Source organism: Mesocricetus auratus, unplaced genomic scaffold (assembly GCF_017639785.1).
Source record: "Mesocricetus auratus isolate SY011 unplaced genomic scaffold, BCM_Maur_2.0 Super-Scaffold_6731, whole genome shotgun sequence".
Lineage (NCBI taxonomy): Eukaryota > Metazoa > Chordata > Mammalia > Rodentia > Cricetidae > Mesocricetus > Mesocricetus auratus.
In genome coordinates, this window is record NW_024429185.1 from 2902574 (window position 1) to 2921619 (window position 19046).

The 19046-nt window shown below is 51.5% G+C and overlaps 1 protein-coding gene across 1 annotated transcript in view; it reads left to right on the forward strand.

Moving 5' to 3' along the window:
• Nucleotides 1-8483: 8483 nt before the first annotated feature.
• The window catches only part of Med26 (mediator complex subunit 26), a 39577-nt gene continuing 29014 nt past the window's right edge, over nt 8484-19046 (forward strand). Inside the window, exon 1 of the mRNA XM_005087088.4 lies at nt 8484-8800. Within this exon, the coding sequence (XP_005087145.1) occupies nt 8729-8800 (72 nt within the window). The 5' untranslated portion in view covers nt 8484-8728. The remainder of the gene's footprint in view (nt 8801-19046) is intronic.

The window sequence follows — 19046 nt, forward strand, 5'->3', positions numbered from 1 at the left end:
AAAGTGTTTCTGGACCCTGTTTGAAACACGTGGATCTGTCTCGTTTTTGTTCTGAGCCAGGGGCTCTTCTGACGCCATTGAGCCTTGTCCTCAGCCCCACAGATGTGTCTTTGGAAAGTTGTCTAGGAACGTCTTGTGCTAGAGGTGTGGTTCAGATAGTGACAGCCTCAGTGAAGGGCTTGGGGGCATGACTCAGGGATAGAGCCCCCTTCCTAGGAATCCCCCAGTGAGGAAGGAGCTAGAGGTGTCGGCTTTTGGTGGCTTATCTGGTGGTATGCATAGTGAGGGAGAGGTTCTGGGGTGCTTGGTCCTGCCCCAGCATTGAGCCTTCTGTTTGCTTTGTTAAGTGTCTTTCCACCTGGACATACTGATCCCCCGAATGGTTACAATATGGACTTGTTAGCGGCCAGCACCCCCACCCCTGCCTCAGTCACCCTGGGCAGAGGCTCCCTGGAGCAGAACTGTTAACATGTGGTACATGGAGTTTCTATATGCAGGATTACCTTAGTGTCTTACAGCTAATTTTTAAAAGATTAATATTTTTATGTGTCTAAGTGGTGTGCCTGGATGTGTCTCTGTACCATACCCATGCAGTACCCATAGCAGCCAGAAGGGGGTGCTGGATCCCCTGGAGCTGAAGTAAGGGATGTGAGCCACCATGTGGGTGCTGGGAATGGAATCCGGGTCCTGTGCTAGAGCAGCCAGTGCTGGGGAGGTGAGTGCCCTACCCACGGCTGCAGCCTCGGCTCAGGCCATCTTCAGATTTGCTAAGAGTCTGTCTCGCTGACCGGGGTCAGTAATGTGGGGAGCAGGCTGAAGGCCAGCTTCATTTTCTGGTGAGGGGTCTGTAGGGCCCCTGTCCAGGGTATGGGGACTCACTGGTCACAGCCAGGCTCTCCTCTGGAATGGCTGGACCTGAGCAAGGACCCAGCAGTGACAACCAGGCGTTTTCCTTCCTTCCAACCACTTCATTGTCTTCTCTTTTTTTTTGGTTTTTTGAGACAGGGTTTCTCTGTGGCTTTGGAGGCTGTCCTGGAACTCGCTCTGTAGACCAGGCTGGCCTCGAACTCACAGAGATCCGCCTGCCTCTGCCTCCCGAGTGCTGGGATTAAAGGCCTTCATTGTCTTCTTAATCCAATTCGCTTGAAGTATTAGGTACCTCACACTGTCCTAGCTGATGAGAGATGTGTGCGGAGTGTCTGAAGCAGAGCCATGCTTTAAAAAAACAAGACAAACCCAGGCTGTGGTGGTCCAGCACTCGGGAGGCAGAGGCAGGCAGAGCTCTGAGTTCGAGGCCAGCCTGGTCTACAGAGCAAGTTCCAGGACAGCCAGGGCTGCACAGAGAAACCCTGTCTGGAAAATAAAACACAAACAACAAAATAATTGCAGCAGGGCAGTGGTGGCTCACGCTTTAATCCCAGCACTTGTGAGGTAGAGGCAGGCGGATCTCTGTGTGTTTGAGGCCGGCCTGGTCTAAAAAATAAAAAATAAAAAATTGCAAAAAGAAAAAAAAAAAAAAAAGACAAAGTCAGGCCCAGTGATGCAAGTACACAGAACACAGGAAAGTGGACCTGAGGTGTAGGCCAGTCAGGGTGACAGTGACAACCTGTTTCAAACTGAACCTACATAAATAAACTGGATACAAAGGTGACATGGGCAGGTTTTCACACCCAGGGTTTTTCATTATGATGGAGAGGGTAAGCATCAACTGATGTACTCCCCAACTGATGTGCTCCCCAACTGAGGAGCTCCCCAACTGAGACACTCCCCAACTGAGGTGTTCCCCAGCACCAGCATCCTCCTGGGGAGGCCGAGGCTGCTGGCCACTGTGCTGAGCAGCCCAGGTCCTGGCTCCTCTTCAGGGTCCCTGCTATCTGTCTGGCCATAGTGTTAAATAAATCTGTAGCCTCAAGAACAGCCCGTCTGTCTCTGTCCCCCAAATATGTGAGGCAATTGGTGGGTTGCTTTTTTGAGTAAAGGACTATTGGTGGCGCACGCCTTTAATCCTAGCACTTGGGAGGCAGAGGCAGGCGGATCTCTGTGAGTTTGAGGCCAGCCTGGTCTACAGAGTGAGTTCCAGGATAGCCTCCAAAGCCACAGAGAAACCCTGTCTCGAAAAACCAAAAAAAAAAAAAAAAAAAAAAAAAAAGACTGCCTGAAACTGGGTGACATTAAACAATGACATTTCTTACAGTTTTGGAGCTGCAGAGAGGTCGCTTTGAGAGCTGTTAATATAGCAGTGGCCTCAAAAAGAACCCTAGCTGAGGAACAGAAAGTTTCCCACCTCTGGTGACAAAGACCTGGGCACCTGGTTTTGAGCTCCAGATGACTTTGGGCAGACCCAGGGATCCTCCCCTCTGCGCTAAGGTGGTAGCTTCTCCCTGGGGCTCCTATTTTTCACTTTCTCTGCATCTCACACCCTGGCCAGGCTCAGCTGGCACCCTGAGGACTATGGATTCCAGGGTTGCTGCCTGCAGAAGGGGGAGGTGCGGACGATGGCTTCAGGGTCTGGACCCACATACTGTCCACAAGACTCCTTACCTGCAGCTCACTGGGGACAGGCTTGGAGGCTCTGTCCAGGCAGAGAGCTCACGGAATCCAGCTTTCACTGCTAGACCAGAAGCTGCAGGCCTGGCGCTTGTCCCCACCTCACCCACCAAGTCTCCCCTGCAGCTGGGCTGTGGATGGCCATCTACTCCCAGCTGCCCCAAAGGCCTGTGGGGGCCTGTCCCTGCTGCTTCCATCGGTGGCCTCAGGTTAGCCTCACAAGGGACTCTGTGCAACCCAGAGCACTTCCTGGAGCTCGAAGGGCGGTCAGCCAGCATCCCGCTGCCACCAAAGGCACCAGTCATTCAATCCCAAGTGCAGTCCTTGTAAATGGTTTCACCCCACTTCAAGGTTGATAATCCCTAACTGATGATGAGGCACCCCCTGCTCCCACCCATTCCAGTTTAGGGAGGGCAAGCAGGGGCCCGGCTGGAGACAGGAAAGGATACCCACTCACTGTTTCACTAGGAAGTAGAAGTCGGGAGGAGTGAGCAGGTGTGGAAGGTGAGGAAAAAGAGGACCTTCCATGAGGAGCCCACCTCTGAAATCACCCAGGAGGCAAATGCCCTGCATTAGTCTGGGTTCTCTAGAATCCCAGAACTTACGGAACAAATCTCCATATACATATGAAGCATGTAAAGGGATTTGTTGGAATAACTTACAGGCTATTGTCCAACTAGTCCAACAATGGCAGGCTGTGAACAGAAAGTTTAAGAATCCAGTCGTTGCTCAGTCCATGACATCTCAACTGGTCTTCTGTATGTGCTGGAACCCATGCCAGTAGGCTGCAGTGCCAGATGTGCCAGCGAGGTGAGGCCAAGCAGGCCGAGCAAGAGCTCCCAGCAGCAGGTGCAGCCCTTGGGTGTCTCCCCTCCTGAAAGCTCTGGACTGAAAGTGGATTCCAGCCAGGCAGTGGTAGCGCACGCCTTTAGTTCCAGCACTCGGGAGGCAGAGGCAGGTGGATCTCTGTGAGTTCGAGGCCAGCCTGGTCTACAGAGCAAGTTCCAGGACAGCCTCCAAAACAATATAGAGAAACCCTGTCTCGAAAACAAAACAAAACAAATAAATTGGTAGTTGGGTGGTTATGCTTCATGAATTTAATCCCAGCACTTTGGGAGGCAGAGGCAGGTGGATCTCTGACTTCGAGACCAGTTTGGTCTGTAAGAGCTAGTTCTAGGACAGACTCCAAAGCTACACAGATACCCTGTCTCGAAAAACTAGAAGACAAAAGAGGCCTGGTAGGCCCTGCAACAGAGAACAGTGCCCTCAGAGCAAACCCTCCTCCAGTTAAGCTTCCTTTCACCAAGTCAAGGTAGCAAGTGTCAGGGGAATTCCTGCTTCAAGGTCTCAAGAGGCCACCTTGTCAAGCTGTGAAAGTGAAGCCTGGTTGCCCTGGAAACCCCAATGTACTGGAGATGCCAGATTTGTGGGGTGTCTGCCAAGGAGAGAGAGCTGCATACAGAAAGGGGAGCCTGCAGCCCTGTGACACCAGACGTGGCCCACGCCAGAGTTTGCTCTGCTGGGTTTCAGTCTTTTGATCCAGTATTTCTCACCATGCCCTATTCCTTTTTGAAATGGTAATGTGTATTCTGTGCCACTGGATGTAAAAGTCTGCAACTTGATTTTACAGAGGGCTACGATTAAGAGACTGCCTTAAGTCTCAGAAGATCATTTGGACTTCTTAAAAAATTTTATTATTTTATGTGCATTGGTGTTTTGCCTGCATGTATGTCTGTGTGAGGATGTCAAATACAGTTGTGAGCTGCCGTGTGGATGCTCTGGAACCCAGGTTCTCTGGAAGAGCAGCCAGTGGTCTTTAACCACTGAGCCATCTCTCCAGCCCGGAGTCTTTAGACTTTTAAGCAGTGTTGAAACTGAGAGAGACCATGAGGTTCACTGCATGCCCAGGGGGTCCTGTGTCAACACCCTGGTTCACTGCATGCCCAGGGGGTCCTGTTAACACCCTGGTTCACTGCATGCCCAGGGGGTCCTGTGTCAACACCCTGGTTCACTGCATGCACAGGCGGTCCTGTGTCAACACCCTGGTTCACTGCATGCACAGGTGGTCCTGTGTCAACACCCTGGTTCACTGCATGCACAGGCGGTCCTGTGTCAACACCCTGGTTCACTGCATGCCCAGGGGGTCCTGTGTCAACACCCTGGTTCACTGCATGCACAGGCGGTCCTGTGTCAACACCCTGGTTCACTGCATGCACAGGTGGTCCTGTGTCAACACCCTGGTTCACTGCATGCACAGGCGGTCCTGTGTCAACACCCTGGTTCACTGCATGCACAGGCGGTCCTGTCAACACTCTGGTCTTCCATCCACTGGCTGCTGCTCCCGCTGCACTCTGCTTTGGAAGCTATGTTGGTGTTCTTTGGAGATGTCCTTGATTTCTGAGACAGAGTCTCCCTGCTGCCGCCCTCCAGTGCTGGGATGGCATGTGTGTAACACACCTGGCTTACAGCCCTGAGTCAGGCAGTCTGAGTGCTTCCTTTCAAACCTGGATGCCGAAGCGTGTGGACACGAACACACGGAACTGTCTTACATGTCTGTGCTGCCTTCAAAGCTAATCAAGCTTTCGCTGCTCACTGAGCCACCTCTCCAGCCATGCCACCCCACCCTTGGAGGCAGTTTCCTGTACTCATAGTCCCGGCAGGTCAACTTCAACCTGCCGTCATGTTTGCATGAATCCCCGACCCTCTCCTGTCCACTTTCTGACCAATGGGACAATGGGATTACAGAACTGGGCCCCAGGCCCTGCTAGCGTCACTTTAAACATGGCTACACTTGAGTCTCAAGCAGGAGGGTTACAAGTTCATACCTAGGCTGGGGTACAGAGGGAGAGTCTGTCTCAAAAAGCAAACACAAGGCTGGCCAGGTGCTCATTAGGTACAGCCACTTGCCACTGAGCCTGAGATAATCCCCAGAATGGTAGGACAGAACTGACTCTTGTCACTCGATAACCCCCACGCGTGTAGTGACATGCATGTAACACACAAACACACATGTATATTAGATACAAACAACACGAAAACGAACAAGTAGAATAAAGTTGTGTGCACAGGACTTCCACAACATTTTAGTTTATTTTATCTGACTATTTGGGAGGCAGAGGCAGGTGGATCTCTGTTCCAGGGCAGCCAGTGCTACACAGAGAAATGGTCTCAAAAAACCAAATACACAAACAAAGTCAGAAAATGGCCTGGAGATGGCTCAGTGGCTAAGAACCTGAGTTCCGTTTCCATAACCACACGATGGCCCCCTTCTGGCTGCCTCAAGCATCTGAGCACACATGGCACGGCAGGGCACTGCGTACAAGCTAGCACACAGATGTACAAATAAAAATTAACCATTAAGAAAATAAATAAGAGCTGGCGTTGGTGGCGCACGCCTTTAATCCCAGCACTCTGTGAGTTCGAGGCCAGTCTGGTCTACAGAGTGAGTTCCAAGACAACCTCCAAAGCAATAAATACAGAGAAACCCTGTCTCGAAAAAGACCAAAAAGAAAATAAAACAAGAGCCAGGTATGGTGGTGTTTCTGGTGCTTTGGGAGTAGAGGCAGCATGTAGAGTTTAAGCCCAGGGTTGGAGATGGTGTAGAGAAGACCATGATTCAATTTCCAGCACCCATGGCAGCTCACAACTGTAGTTCCTAGAGTCTGACACCCTCTTCTGGCCTGTGGACACCAGGCATGCACATGGGTGCAATTAATTAAAAGAAAAACACTAACATCAAATGAAAAATATTTACTCACAGACAAGGTCTCCCAACATATTCCTGTCTGTCCTGAAACTCACTATGTAACATAGACTAGGTTGGATTTTGAGATCCTCCTTCCTCCTCAAGTGCTGGGATTAAAGGCATAAACCACCATGCCAGGCAAATTAAAAAAAAAAAAAAGGTTCAAGGCCAGGTTAGGCTACAAATGGTCTTAAAAACCTGGAGACCTGGAGAGAAGTCTCAAATAATCTTGCCAGCAGATAAATTGAATACTTTCCAATATTTTTGCTAACTTAACCCATGCAAAATCAACTGCCTGTGCTGTCTATAATACTTGTTTTGAACAAAGACATAGTATACCACTGAATGAACAATTTTTTTTTTTTTGGTTTTTATGAGACAGGGTTTCTCTGTATTGTTTTGGAGGCTGTCGGATCAGCCCGGCCTCGAACTCACAGAGATCCGCCTGCCTCTGCCTCCCGAGTGCTGGGATTAAAGGCTGTGCGCCACCACCGCCCGGCCTGAATGAACAATTAAGATAGCAGGTCTGCAGGGCATGGGGGTGCACTTTTAATAATCCTAGCTCTTGGATTTCTTCGGGTTTCAGGCCAGCCTGATCTACACAATGAGTTTCAGAACAGCCAGAACTGCATATTGAGACTCTGTGTAAGAGGGAGAAAAACCAATCAATTATTAATAAAAAGCAGCAGGTTGGCCGGGTGTTGGTGGCGCACGCCTTTAATCCCAGCACTCGGGGTATGAGGCCGGGCTGGACCAACAGCCTCCAAAACAACAGAGAAACCCTGTCTCGTAAAACCACAAAAAAAAAAAAAAAACCTAGGATCGGATGTTGGAGTAATTTGTTTATTTTGCTTATCTAGTGAGATAAACTGTACCTTCAAAATGGGCTGCTTTCCAGCTTGGACCCTGAGCTCCAAACGCGTGCCCGCGAGAGTATGTAAGAAATAGTTTTCGTTCTACTAGGGCAACGCAGGCTTCTGCCAGGTGCAGAATCAAACTACAAGTCATGATAAAGCTTTTGTTTTTTGTGGGGAGAAGGACAGGTTCTTACCACCTAGTCCTGGCCTCCGGAGCACTGGGATTAAAGGCCTGGCTCGCCCTAAAGCCCCGCCCCCATCCCGGCTAATCATTAGAAATGTAACAAATTCAAAATTAGCAGGTGTCGCCCAGCTCTCAGGAGCACATGTGGTTTCCATTACCTGTTTTCCTTCCGTTTCCAGTCTGGATCTTTAAGATAACGACATAAAGGGGAAGTTATTTCCCCCGAGGCCACTACAGCACAGCACGCTACACTGGGAGCCCGCCCTCCACCCCGTCGTCTGCAGCCGAGCTCCGCGTCACCGAGAGACACGGAAGCGGAGCCCTACACCTGACGTCTCCCGTTTCGCGGTTTGGCCTGAAACTCCAGGAGATGTCGACGCGTCCTCTCCTCCTCGGTGAGGCGTTCCCGTTTTCCTGCAGCCCCCGAGATGCAAAGCGAACGCGAAGGGGAGGACGCAGCTCCGCATCAGCCACCTCGGGCACGGCCGTGCCTCGGGCCGTCGGCGAGGGCGGCGCTTCCCAGCGCGCCCTTAGGTCCCCTCTGCGCGCGGGTCACATGGGGACACGGACTGCCCCGCAGACCCGCGCCTCCGGTTTCCGCGGCGGCGGCGGCTGCGCACAACTCTCCCGAGGGCGTCGCTCGCGGCTCGGCGCGGGTCTCCCTGCAGAAAACGGCTGCCCTCCTTAGCGTCGCTCCTCCGGCCGCCGCAGGCCCCTCGCTGCTGAACCGGGGGCCCTCACCCGAGGGCACGGTCCTCCGACCCGCGACCCCGAGGCAGCCCGGAGGAGTCGCCCAACTTCCAGGACCCAGCGGGTGCGCTTCCGTTAGGAAGCTCCGCCCACCGGTGTTCGGAGTGGGCGTGGCCCTTCGACTGCGTCCGTTGCCCCGCCCAACCGCCTCCCAACGGCTCTCTGGATCCGGCCACGGGGCGGGGCGACGCGACCTGATGAACGCGCGTGCGCGCGCACGCGCAGAATCAATAGGAGGGGCCCACGAGCCGGCCCCTCCCAAAGCCAGCGTCTCCGCCCGCCCCCATCTCCCAACCTCCTCAGCGTGGCGCCGACGCTGCGTGCGGCGCGGGTTACCCAGAGTGCTCAGCGCGGGGGCAGCTCACTGGAGTTTGGTTCTCGAGGCGGCGGCGGTGGCGGCGGCGGCTTCTCCGTCGGCTCCTCCTCCTCCTCGCTCGGCGGCGGCGGCGGCGGTCCGGGGCCCGAGCTCCGGTCCCCTCCGCTTCCCTCCGTCCTCCGCCATCTCCCCGAGCGCCCCGACCTCCTCCGGCGCCGCGGGGAACATGCGGCTCCGTTCCCGGAGGCTGGCGAGTGACTGACCCGCGTCCCCCCGCCCCAGCCCGCCCGCCCGCCGGCCCGGCCGCTCCCCCCCGCTTCGCCCAGGCAATGACAGCGGCTCCGGCGTCTCCGCAGCAGATGAGGGACCGGCTGCTGCAGGCCATCGATTCCCAGAGCAACGTAAGTGACTGCTTCGAGATCGGGGACCGAGGCCGCATGTGCCGGGACCCTCCCCCTCCGACGCGCCCCCAGCCTGGGGGCCTCTCCCGGCGGCGCCCTGCCCGCCACAGCCGTTGCCATCTCGGCCTCTCGTCCTCCCTGGTCCGGGGGCCGCCCTCAAGGCGGGCAGCCGGGCGGCTCAGGGTACCTGAGGCCGAGGCTTCACGCGGCCTGGACTGAGAGATCGCTCGGGGCTTTAATCAGAGCCGGTTCCCTAAGGTTGCCTCGGCCAGATTGTTCTTGGTGCTTTCCACCGTGCCCCTCTGCCTCTCCTCGACCCCGGGACTTGAGATCCCCCGGAAGGGTCTCCCTGCGGGGGGCAAGGTGGAAAGCAACTAGTGTCCCCTCGATGATTCGGGGAGCCCGCGTCTCCGGAGTCTTGCCCTTTACTCCCCTTCGGTCTTCTGCCTGAGATCGCCTTCTTGGACTCGGAAAGAACCCTAGGCCCTCCTTGTCCCCAGTCTTGCTAGTTGGGATCCCTGGAGAGTTTCCTCTATTCTGATACTGGACATACCCCAGTTAAAACCCTCCTAGGGTCGCTACCTAGGAAAGACGACGCTGCAGAAGGTGGGATCCTTCCTGTCACCTTTCTTGGTCTAAATGCCCCATTGTGTGTCTGATGAGTAGCCAGAGCCTGGGATTTAGGTACTGAATCACTGCCCATCACAGTCGGTTGTTCCTCCCTTCTGGTCCTCTTTCTGTCTCTTGCCCCACCTGAGGGACTCAGCCTGGTGTTTGGTCTCTAGGCTGTCAAGAGTTAACTGTAAGGGGTCACTTCGTGTCAGATTTCCCTCTGTTAAGCGTCCTGCGAGCAGAGGGACATCCTGTGTGAGCATAGACTAATCTCACCTGTTCTTGTGTTTTTTTCAAAGGTTGGTTGGCAATGTAGGCAGGGAGTGGGGGTCGTTGTTCCTGGCAACAGCAGGGCCATGGGAAGAAGCATAAGCATCCAGGTATGAAGTGTTTGCTGGGAGACCAGGAAGTGGCCTTTGAGATCACTTTTTAATATGCTCAGGATAGAAAAGAAATCATCTTGGGCTTGGCCAGGTAACTAAGGTTTGAGCAGGGAGCTTTTTTGGTTCCCTTATTTATGCTTGGCTTGTTGCTCTTAGCAATATGCTGTATTCTGGTGTGTTCAGAGGGATTCACACTAGTTTGTGCAGTCCTGGTAGAAATGGAGATGGCCTGATCTCTGTAAGAGTCTTCTTGCCAGATCCAGAGTAATTCTCTTCTTCCTGATCTTGAGGCCCAGTTAAAGATCATCTTCATACTGATTTAGCAGATATTTTAGACATTTTTGGGTGGTGTAGTAAGGACAGGCTAGATAAAATCTTCTAAAACAAAGTCTTTTTTAATTTTTTTTAACCAGTGACTTATTTTACTGCAATTACGTGATTGGGACATTAAAGATACAAACAAGTGATATACAAATGTAGCCTCAGTGGCTCTCCGAATGTTTTCTGAAGCCACAATGTACACAGTATATTTGTTTTTGTTTTTTGAGACATGGTTTCTCCACTCTGTAGACCAGGCTGGCCTCAAACTCACAGATATCTGCCTGCCTCTGTCTCCCAGTTACTGGAATTAAAGTTGTGAGCCACCACTGTCCAGCATCCACAGTGTAATTATTAAGTGCTGTATGTTCACTCCTGAGAAATTACCAGGAATCCTGATGCTGCCTGTGAGAGTGTTGGGATCAGCTAGTGCTTTTATAGGCAGTATGTTGCTGTAGATTGGGTGGGGCAGGGACGTTGGGGGTAAGGTTCTGAATATGCGGGTTCTTTTGGGGTAAAAGGAGGACATTAAAGGGCTCACATTTTAGCTTCTTTTTTTTGGCATGTGTGTGGATTAAGACAGAGTCTCTGGAACATATTATGTATGTAGACCAGGCTGGCTTCACAGAGGATATGTCTGCCTCTGCCTCCTGAGTGTTGGGGTTAAGGGCATGAGCCACAATGCCTGGTCTCAAACCTTAGTTTTTCAAATCTTACCTTGGGCCTAAGTGTTAATGTAATCCTTAGCCTGTGGGTAAGTTACTTAGAGTGGGGTGTATCTCTCAAAGGCTGTGGTGATGAGTGACCTCATTGTGATGGCTGCAGTTGAGAACTTGTCTCTTAGTGAGGAGAGAAGTAACCATCCATATGAACACTGTTAGGTGTATGTGACAGATGCTGGCCTTGCAGGACCCTTTTGTAGAACTCAGCCTGGAGGACTGCCCTTGATTTCTTTCTGAGGCATTGAAGGGTATGTTCTCCAGATTGTTCAGGGCCCCAGGAAGAGCTGTGAGCTGGCACAGGGCTCTGCTCTGCCCTGCTCAGCCATGAACTCCACCACTTGGTAACTGACATATATTTAAGATGTCCATGGGAAAAAATACAAAATGGGGACAGAGTTGAAGAGCTTACACTACAGTTAACCCTCGAGAGAAAGTGACAGAGATTGGTGTCATGTAGTGCTTACCTTTATGAGTGTGCAATCATGGCTAACAAATTTAGGTGTTGCTTGGAAAGTCAGTGCCAGGCAGCTGACCTACTGTCCACAGTCTCTGAAATTGGGAATGACATCTGACTGAGCAGCCCCTGACCAAAGAGCTCTCTAGAGGAAAGCCATGTCTGCTCTGTGTTCTAGTCTCTAAGCAGCATGCACTGTCCTTTGTGCCAGGCCTGTACTTCAGGAGGTCCCCTCTCCCTTCCAAAAGGCCACTAATAGACTTGCAGAGCTGTGGAAGCTTCAGTCACCTCCGTGTGTTAGTTCAGGGTGTTGATAGTCTCTAACAAAGTGCACTGTGCATCTGCTTGTAGTCTTGTGTTATGGATAAAGGTGAGGGCCAGTGACAGGGTTCTTAGCCAGTGGTGCCCTCCGTGTCTGAGGAGAGCCTGGGCTGTGGCTTCCTGGGACACTGGCTCCTCACGGATGTTGTATGTCTTGCCTCCTTTCCTGTGGAAGAGTCTTGCTCCCTTTCTCCATGCTGGTTCAAGTCTTGAACCTGTGACTGAGAATTTGCCTTAAAGCTCCCATTTTCTCAAGAAGCCCCGAGACGAGGGCCGACTGTGGAATGGCCTAACTGGAGCCTTTTGACAGAGAAAATCATCCGTGGCTTTAGATGTGTCTGTGGGGAATGTGGGTGTGACCTTGTGGCTCACAGATTTCACTTTTCACGACAGTGGAAGGACGGTGCAGCCTCAGGGAAAGAAAGTTAAATGGTCCGGGATGGGGCTTTCCAAAGCAGGTCTGTGGCCCTGGGTGCAGAGCAGAAGGAGCCTGAGAATGCTTGTGAAGGAGGGCTGGATCCAACCACTGCCAGGAGTCACTGCCTTCCTCTTATTCCTGAAGAAGCAAGCACCATGGCTGTCAGGTGGAGTCACTTGCCTCTGTCAGCCTGCAAATTCCTTGTAGCAAGGTGGGCAGTTCTGGAAGAGCTCTTCCACATCTAGGTTCAGATCTGGAAGGGTTGCAGTGGTCTACATGAGTTGTTCTGCAAGGCCTTCTTCTGTGTTCTTGCTTCAGGAATTCATGCAAGGTGGATTGTGTGAACCTTTTCAGCTGTTTAAGGAGGTAATGTGTATCCCTAGTTAATTTGTATGGTAAGCTGGTGGTGTGCTCTGTTCTTCCCAACAGCCCCATAAAGAAAGGGAGGTGGAATGAAGCCATTGCCTTTCTGACAGCATAGTGCTGTGGCCAGAAGACAAGATGCTTCTGTTTCTTACCAACTTCATGTAAGGCGACTGGCTCAGAGTTAGGGACTTACCCAGCTTTAAGTGACAGTGCTTTTGACACTGATAGTACTATGTGTGGTTGAGAAATGGAGACAAGACGTGAAGCAGGCAGGGGTGAGCTGGTGTGAAGAGCAGGGAGGCAGTGTGCTTTCATGATGGCCTCGCTCCTGTCATTGTCATTGCCAGGGTGTTGTTAGCTTGGTGGAAGGGTGTCCTGAGCTGATGCATTTCCTGACTAGGGAAGGCTGGCCTGCCAGCCCTATGTGATTGGAGCTCTGTGTGAGGAACCTGTTAGCATCACAGGGGCTCTTTCCCAATGCCAACAAGCATGAAACTTTTGCCTTGTCTGTGCTCCATCCAGCTTTGCTTTCTGCTGCAAAGTGACAACTCTTTTACACCAACTTAAAATGTCAGTGATCCTGCTGGAAAGAGGATACAGGAGCTGAGTGTGTTGACTCTGCCTGGTCCTGTATGGTGGTGGTGGTGTTAGGATTTAGGAGAAGAGCGGTGTGACACTTCCAGTGTCACTTTGAAATTGGGTTTTGTCTGACATTTTGTCTCTGAAGAAAGTAGACTTTGTCCTCAGATTTCTAGGTGGTCCTCACAGCTGGGGTCCTAGAGGCCTGGAAAACTACCCCAACACTAGCCTGGAGGAAGAGACTTTTGTCCTGGACACAGATCTAAAAGTTGTATTGTCTCTTGACTTAGGGTATTGCCATGTGTGTCAGGATCAGGGTTGGGTGAAGGGGCATCTGCTCCAGCAGTTTTCAGCACGACTTGACCCCAGACTGGCCCAAGCCTGAGTGCTGGGAGGCTGTCCTCTCGTAGCAGACTTCTGGAGCTGGGGCTGCTCCTTTTCATTTTCTGTGAGCCAGCGGTCCTGAAGCTGCCCGGTCCCATAGTAGCTGCTTGTGAGAGTAGGCAGTGAGTTTGGGGTTCAGAAGGTAGCAAGCAGGCCATGTGTTGTCTGGTGGCCTTACCTGTGTCTAAGCTCAGTCTCACCAAGGGGCCTGTGGTTTATAGAGAATTGTGGTACATCTAGTACTTGGGGTAGTTGGCAGACTTTAGTGCACCCCCTGCCTTTGGGGACCTGGAGCCTGGCAAGGAGGAGGAAGCCAAAACGGTGTCTGAGGTGCAGTGTCTGGCCTTAGGGCTGTGACTCTTGAGCCCAAACAGAAGTTTCCCTGTGTCTTACTTGCAAGTAGGATTCTTTTTGGTTTTGTTTGTTTGTTGTAGAGTGTGTGTACATGGTTGTGGGTGTGCTTGTGTGCCTGATGGGGGAGAATTTCAAGTCCATCTATGAAGGTCAGAGAACAATTTTGTGGAGAACAATTTTTTTTCTCCCTCCATGTTTATGTGGGTTACAGAGGGCTGAACTCTGGTTGCTAGACTCGTGCCACACTGCCTCTACTGAGACAGGTCTCTCTGTGTAGTCACCCTAGATGGCCTGGAATTCGCTCTGTAGACCAGGCTGGCCTCTGCCTCCTGAGTGCTGGGGCTAAAGGTGTGCACTACCACCGTCCAGCCAAAGGTAGAATTCTTAAAAAAAAAAAAAAGTGTGTGTAGGTGTCTGGGGAACCAGAAGAGGGCATTAGGTCCCCTGGAATGGTTGTGAGTATCCTGATGTGTTTGCTGGTCTTCTTGGATCCTTTGTTAACTGTTGAGCCATCTACCCAGCCTCCAAAAGAATTTTTTTGCGACAGGGTCTGTCTGCCTCCTGAGTGCTGGGATTAAAAACATGTACCACCACCATCCAATTAGATGTTTAAAAAAAAAGGCTTAATTTGTGTGGATGTTTTGTCTGCAAATGTGTATGTGCACCATAAATGTGCTTATGGAGAGTTGTGAGACACCATGTGGGCACCAAGAACTGAACCCAGGTCCTGTGCAGCAAGGGCTCTTAAGCTCTATACCATCTGTACAAGTTCCTGTGTAGCTTTGGCTATCCTGTAACTCTGTAGACCAGACTGGCCTCGAACTCACAGAGATCCACCTGCCTCTGCCTCCCGAGCACCACCACTGCCTGGCCCAAGATAGAGTTCTTAAGAGCGTGAACTTGGCTCTCTGGGACACACTGTCATCTGGGAGTTGAGAATTAGATGCTTTATAGCAGGTGAAGGCAGTTAGCTTTTGGTTTTCTCTGGTGTGCAGGGAACAGACTTGAGAGGAGTAGTCCAGTTGGCCAATCACTGAGCAGTTTGTTCTGTGGATGCCAAGAGGGGCTGTGTACATTTCAAGATGTCTTAGAGAACTCCTGGAGGACTTGGACATGGGCTGAAGCTAAAATTTCATTTTCTTTTTCATTTTGGTTGGCATTTTGCTCTTCTGCCTCAGGCTAGTCTTGCCTCAGCCTTCCAGGTAACTGGTACTGTAGGTGAGCACCGTATCTCTAGTGGTGTGGTGCTGTGTGAGTGTAGACCAAGGACTAAAGGCAGGAATCTTGGGAGACAGCCCGCTGCCCTAAGGGCTCTCTTGGATTGTCTGCCTGCTACAAAGTCTAGGACCACAGGACCCTTGGGCTGTGTGGTGGCCATCTAATCCCCAAGCTTCTGTGGTACTAGTCTATGGATTGTTGAAGAGAGAGGGTCACTTCAGATGATGTGATGTGATGTGCCCTGCCCACTGAATCCAGCACGATCCTGGATTCAGCCAGGGAGCCGGGGAAGCCCGGAGCCATCAGAATAGAAGGTTCTGGCAGGCAGTGGTGGTGTGCTCCTTTAATCCCAGCACTTGGGAGGCAGAGGCAGGAGGATCTCTGAGTTCCAGGCCAGCCTTGTCTATATAGTGAATTCCAGGCCAGCCAGGGTTATACCCAAACCTTGTCTCAAGATAAATACATTGTTTTAGCAAGGTTTCCCCTATCTATGCTCAGAGGTAGGCATAGTTGGTGGCTTGTGTTGGTAGGAGTTGTAATAACCAGTGTCGCTAGATAAGCACGCTGGTTTCCAGGCATGGAGGAGAGCATTTTTATCCTGAAGGCAGGGCTTGTCTTCAGCTAGGAGAGACTAAGCAAACTGTGTCTCTGTCTAGTGCTGAGACCCTGCCTGTGTCCCTGTGGCAGTGCTCTTGAGTTGAGCTCCAGCTCAGAGGCTCCCTATAGTGGTGTGTAGTGATTTGTTTGCATGTTTATTCACTTCTGAGTCCTGCAACTTTCACCTTTTACTTAAAAAAAAAGAAACAAAAGAAAAAAACCTTTAAAAAGAAAATTGATTTTTATTTGTGTCTGAATGTTGTGTATGCCATATTGCTGCAGGTGCCTGAAGAGGCCAGAAGAGGGCATCCTATCCCCTGGAGCTATCAGAGAGGTGTGAGCTGTACTGGAGCCTACTTGGGACCTGGGAATTGCTGACTGACTCTCTAGCACATCCCTTTCACTTAATTTTAAACTTTGGGCTCCAGATGGTTTTAAAGGCAAGAACCCCTTTTCCTTTCAGCTTTCTGGTCTTCTATCCTCTCTTGGTGTGCTTTGTGTAGCTGTTTTTTTAACTTCTCAAATTTGGGTGTGACTCTGAAGTGGCTTTTTTAGCTGGGAATCATCTTAGATGAGAATGATCATCTCACTTGTATTTGATGCCTGGGAATCAACTTTTGTACTCCCTCTGGTGGGGGTCCCCTTTACCCCCATAGTTCCCTTTTTTTGGAAATCATTCTTTTTGCAATCCACATTTCTTCCTGTGTAACATTCATTGTTTAAAATCCTACCAAGCTCATGGCATGGGTTCCCTCCCCCCCCTTATTTTAGAGGCACAGTCTCACTGTGTAGCTCTGGATGTCCTGGAGCTCATGTAGACCAGGTTGGCCTCTGCATCCATAATGCTGGGACTAAAGACGTGCACCACTGTGATGGGCTGCTGTGTGTCTGTGTGTAAGAGAACCAGATTTTTTTGGATCTGGAGTTTAGGTAGTTGTGAGTCATCTAACATAGGTGCTGGTCCCTGCTCAGAACCATTGTGAGATCAGCGAGTGCTCCTAACTAGTGACTACTGAGCTGTCTTCCTTGCTCCCCTGGTTGTGTCTGGGTTGGCTTTGAATGTCTGAGCTCAAGGGATCCTCCCCAGCCTTACGGTTCTCTAACTAGTGGCCTGCCTCACACCCACCTTTGATTAAGGCTCTTGTCTTCTGCCCTTTCTAGGGCTCACAAGCTCCTCCCAGTGCCGGCTGGCTTGTCTCTCGGCTCTCATTTGAGCAAGTGGATGTCAGGTGCTGACGGCTTCATGTGCACTCAAAGCGCATGCACGGGGGCCCTGTGAGGCATACGTCTGCTGTGGGGACTGAGGCTAGGCGGCCACGTGGTTAGATGGAGTCAGGCTGATGCTGGAGCGGGTGGGCTATGGGCATACAGAGTGCCTGTCTGTCTCCTGTTGGTGTCCCGGCTTTTTCGGTTGTTTTTTGAGACAGGTCTTGCTGTAGCTTTGGCTGGTCAGAAATTTGCTATGTAGACCACACTGGCCTCGAATCCATAGAGATTCTCCCCCCCCCCCCCCAGCTCCTGAGTGCAAGGACTAAAGGCATGTGCCACCATGCCTAGCTTCAGGTTCCAGTCTTTAGGCCAGGCCCCAGTCACTTCTGAGGTAAGCTGAGAAGAGAGTCAAACGGACCAAGTGTCCCTTACCTAAAATGCTTGGGCATAGAAGTGCTTTAGCCCCAGAGGGGAGTTTTTGGATTTTACCACGTTTCCACAGACTTCCCCTAGTGTCTCTTCTTAGGGAAGGCAGAAAGAGAGGTCTAGCTGCTGCAGTGACCTGTGGCCTTCTGCCTTGTGCGGTGTGATTTGTTGGTGGTTGACTGGTCTGTCTTGACTCTGGTCAGGAACTCTGGTGCACACGCATCAGTGGCTGGTGACTTGCTGAGAGAGGACTGGCTGGTGACGGTGGCTCCACTGCCCCTTTCCTGTGTCAGCCACTGTACTCTGTGGGTAGCCATGTGCTGAGTTCTGTGTGGGGGACAAAGTAGTAGCCACTCCAGCCTGAGCTAGGTGGACCCAATATTTGGGGTATGTGTGACAACAAAACAAGCCATTGAAGAACTGTGTATATATATCAGTAAGACACAGCCTCTTTGGCTGGGTGGAGTTTGTCTCCTGGATGGCTTATTATGCCTCATTTCCTTCATTAAGTCCTGGCCTGACTCCGGTGGGGTGGTGTGAACTCTAGTTACCATGGTGATGGGTGACCTGTCTTGTTTTGCATGCTTTTCTTTTTTTCTTTTTTTGGTTCTTCGAGACAGGGTTTCTCTGTATAGCCCTGACTGTCTGGCACGCACTCTGTAGACCAGGCTGGCCTCAAACTCAAAAGATCCGCCTGCCTCTGCCTCCTGAGTGCTGGGATTAAAGGTGCACACCACCTTACCTGGCATTTTCTTTTTAATTAAATTTTTTTTTATTGGGTGTAGAGGTATACTGTGGCACCTGTGTGGAGGTCTCCTATCTTTTTTTTTTTTTTTTTTTTTTACAGACAGAGTTTCTCTGTGGCTTTTGGAGGCTATCCTGGAACTAGCTCTTGTAGACCAGGCTGGTCTCAAACTCATAGAGATCCGACTGCCTTTGCCTCCTGAGTTCTGGGATTAAAGGCGTGCGCCACCACCGCCCGGCAAGAGGTCTCCTATCTTTGTGTAGGTTTGGAGGCTCAAACTCAAGTTGTCAGGCTTGGATGGGGCAGGCAGCAAGCACCTCTACTGGCTAAGCCGCCTCCCCCTGGCCTGCCTGTTTTCAGGACGAGCCATCCTGGAGTCCACTTAGGGTAAGTGCTGCCTGGCCTTCCATGCAGTGTCTGTCGTGGGGCCTGCTGTTAGGTGGGAAAGTGGCCTTTGCCGTCTCCTCCAGCATTCACTTAGCTGGCTGGTAGCTGACACCCATCCTTACATCCCTGGCTAACTCAGCCGTGCCGTCTGTTGCTTTAACTTTAGGGGCTCCCTTAGCATAGCACTTGGATTGCTTTAACCTGAATGAAATCTGAGGTGATAGCAGATTAGCTGGGCCCATGGCTGAGGCTGGAGAGCTGCCCCTGGAGGCTAGTGAGACCAGCTAAGATGGGAAGTCCAGAGTGAGTGGAGGCTGGTTTGAAAGGAGAGAGGTCTAAGTACCTGTTAGGGTTTTACTGTAAGCTCTGACTTTCTGTGATCACTCCCAGGTGCCGAGCTGTTAGCTTGTCCTGATGCAGGTGTGGTGGATTGCCACTTTGGCTCTCACTGTGGATGAGTGTCCTTTGGTGCTGAAGTCATCTCCCCTGGTGCTTGAGGAACTGCAGAGCTCAGACCTACCACCCACACAAGGGGCCCAGACCAGAGCCTACAGCCTGGGTGGATTGAGTGACCCCAGGCTTGGGTACAGGAGGTCTGTTTTGGTCTGATTGCCCTGCCTGTCCTCTTGTCTGTCCCATTCCCATGAGTTGACCAGTCAGGCCCAAGGGATGCTTGTTGCATGGCCTATGATGCCTTTTCCTTTGCTCTGGGTGCTCTAGGTAGCTTGAGAGGCACCACTATTGTTAACTGCT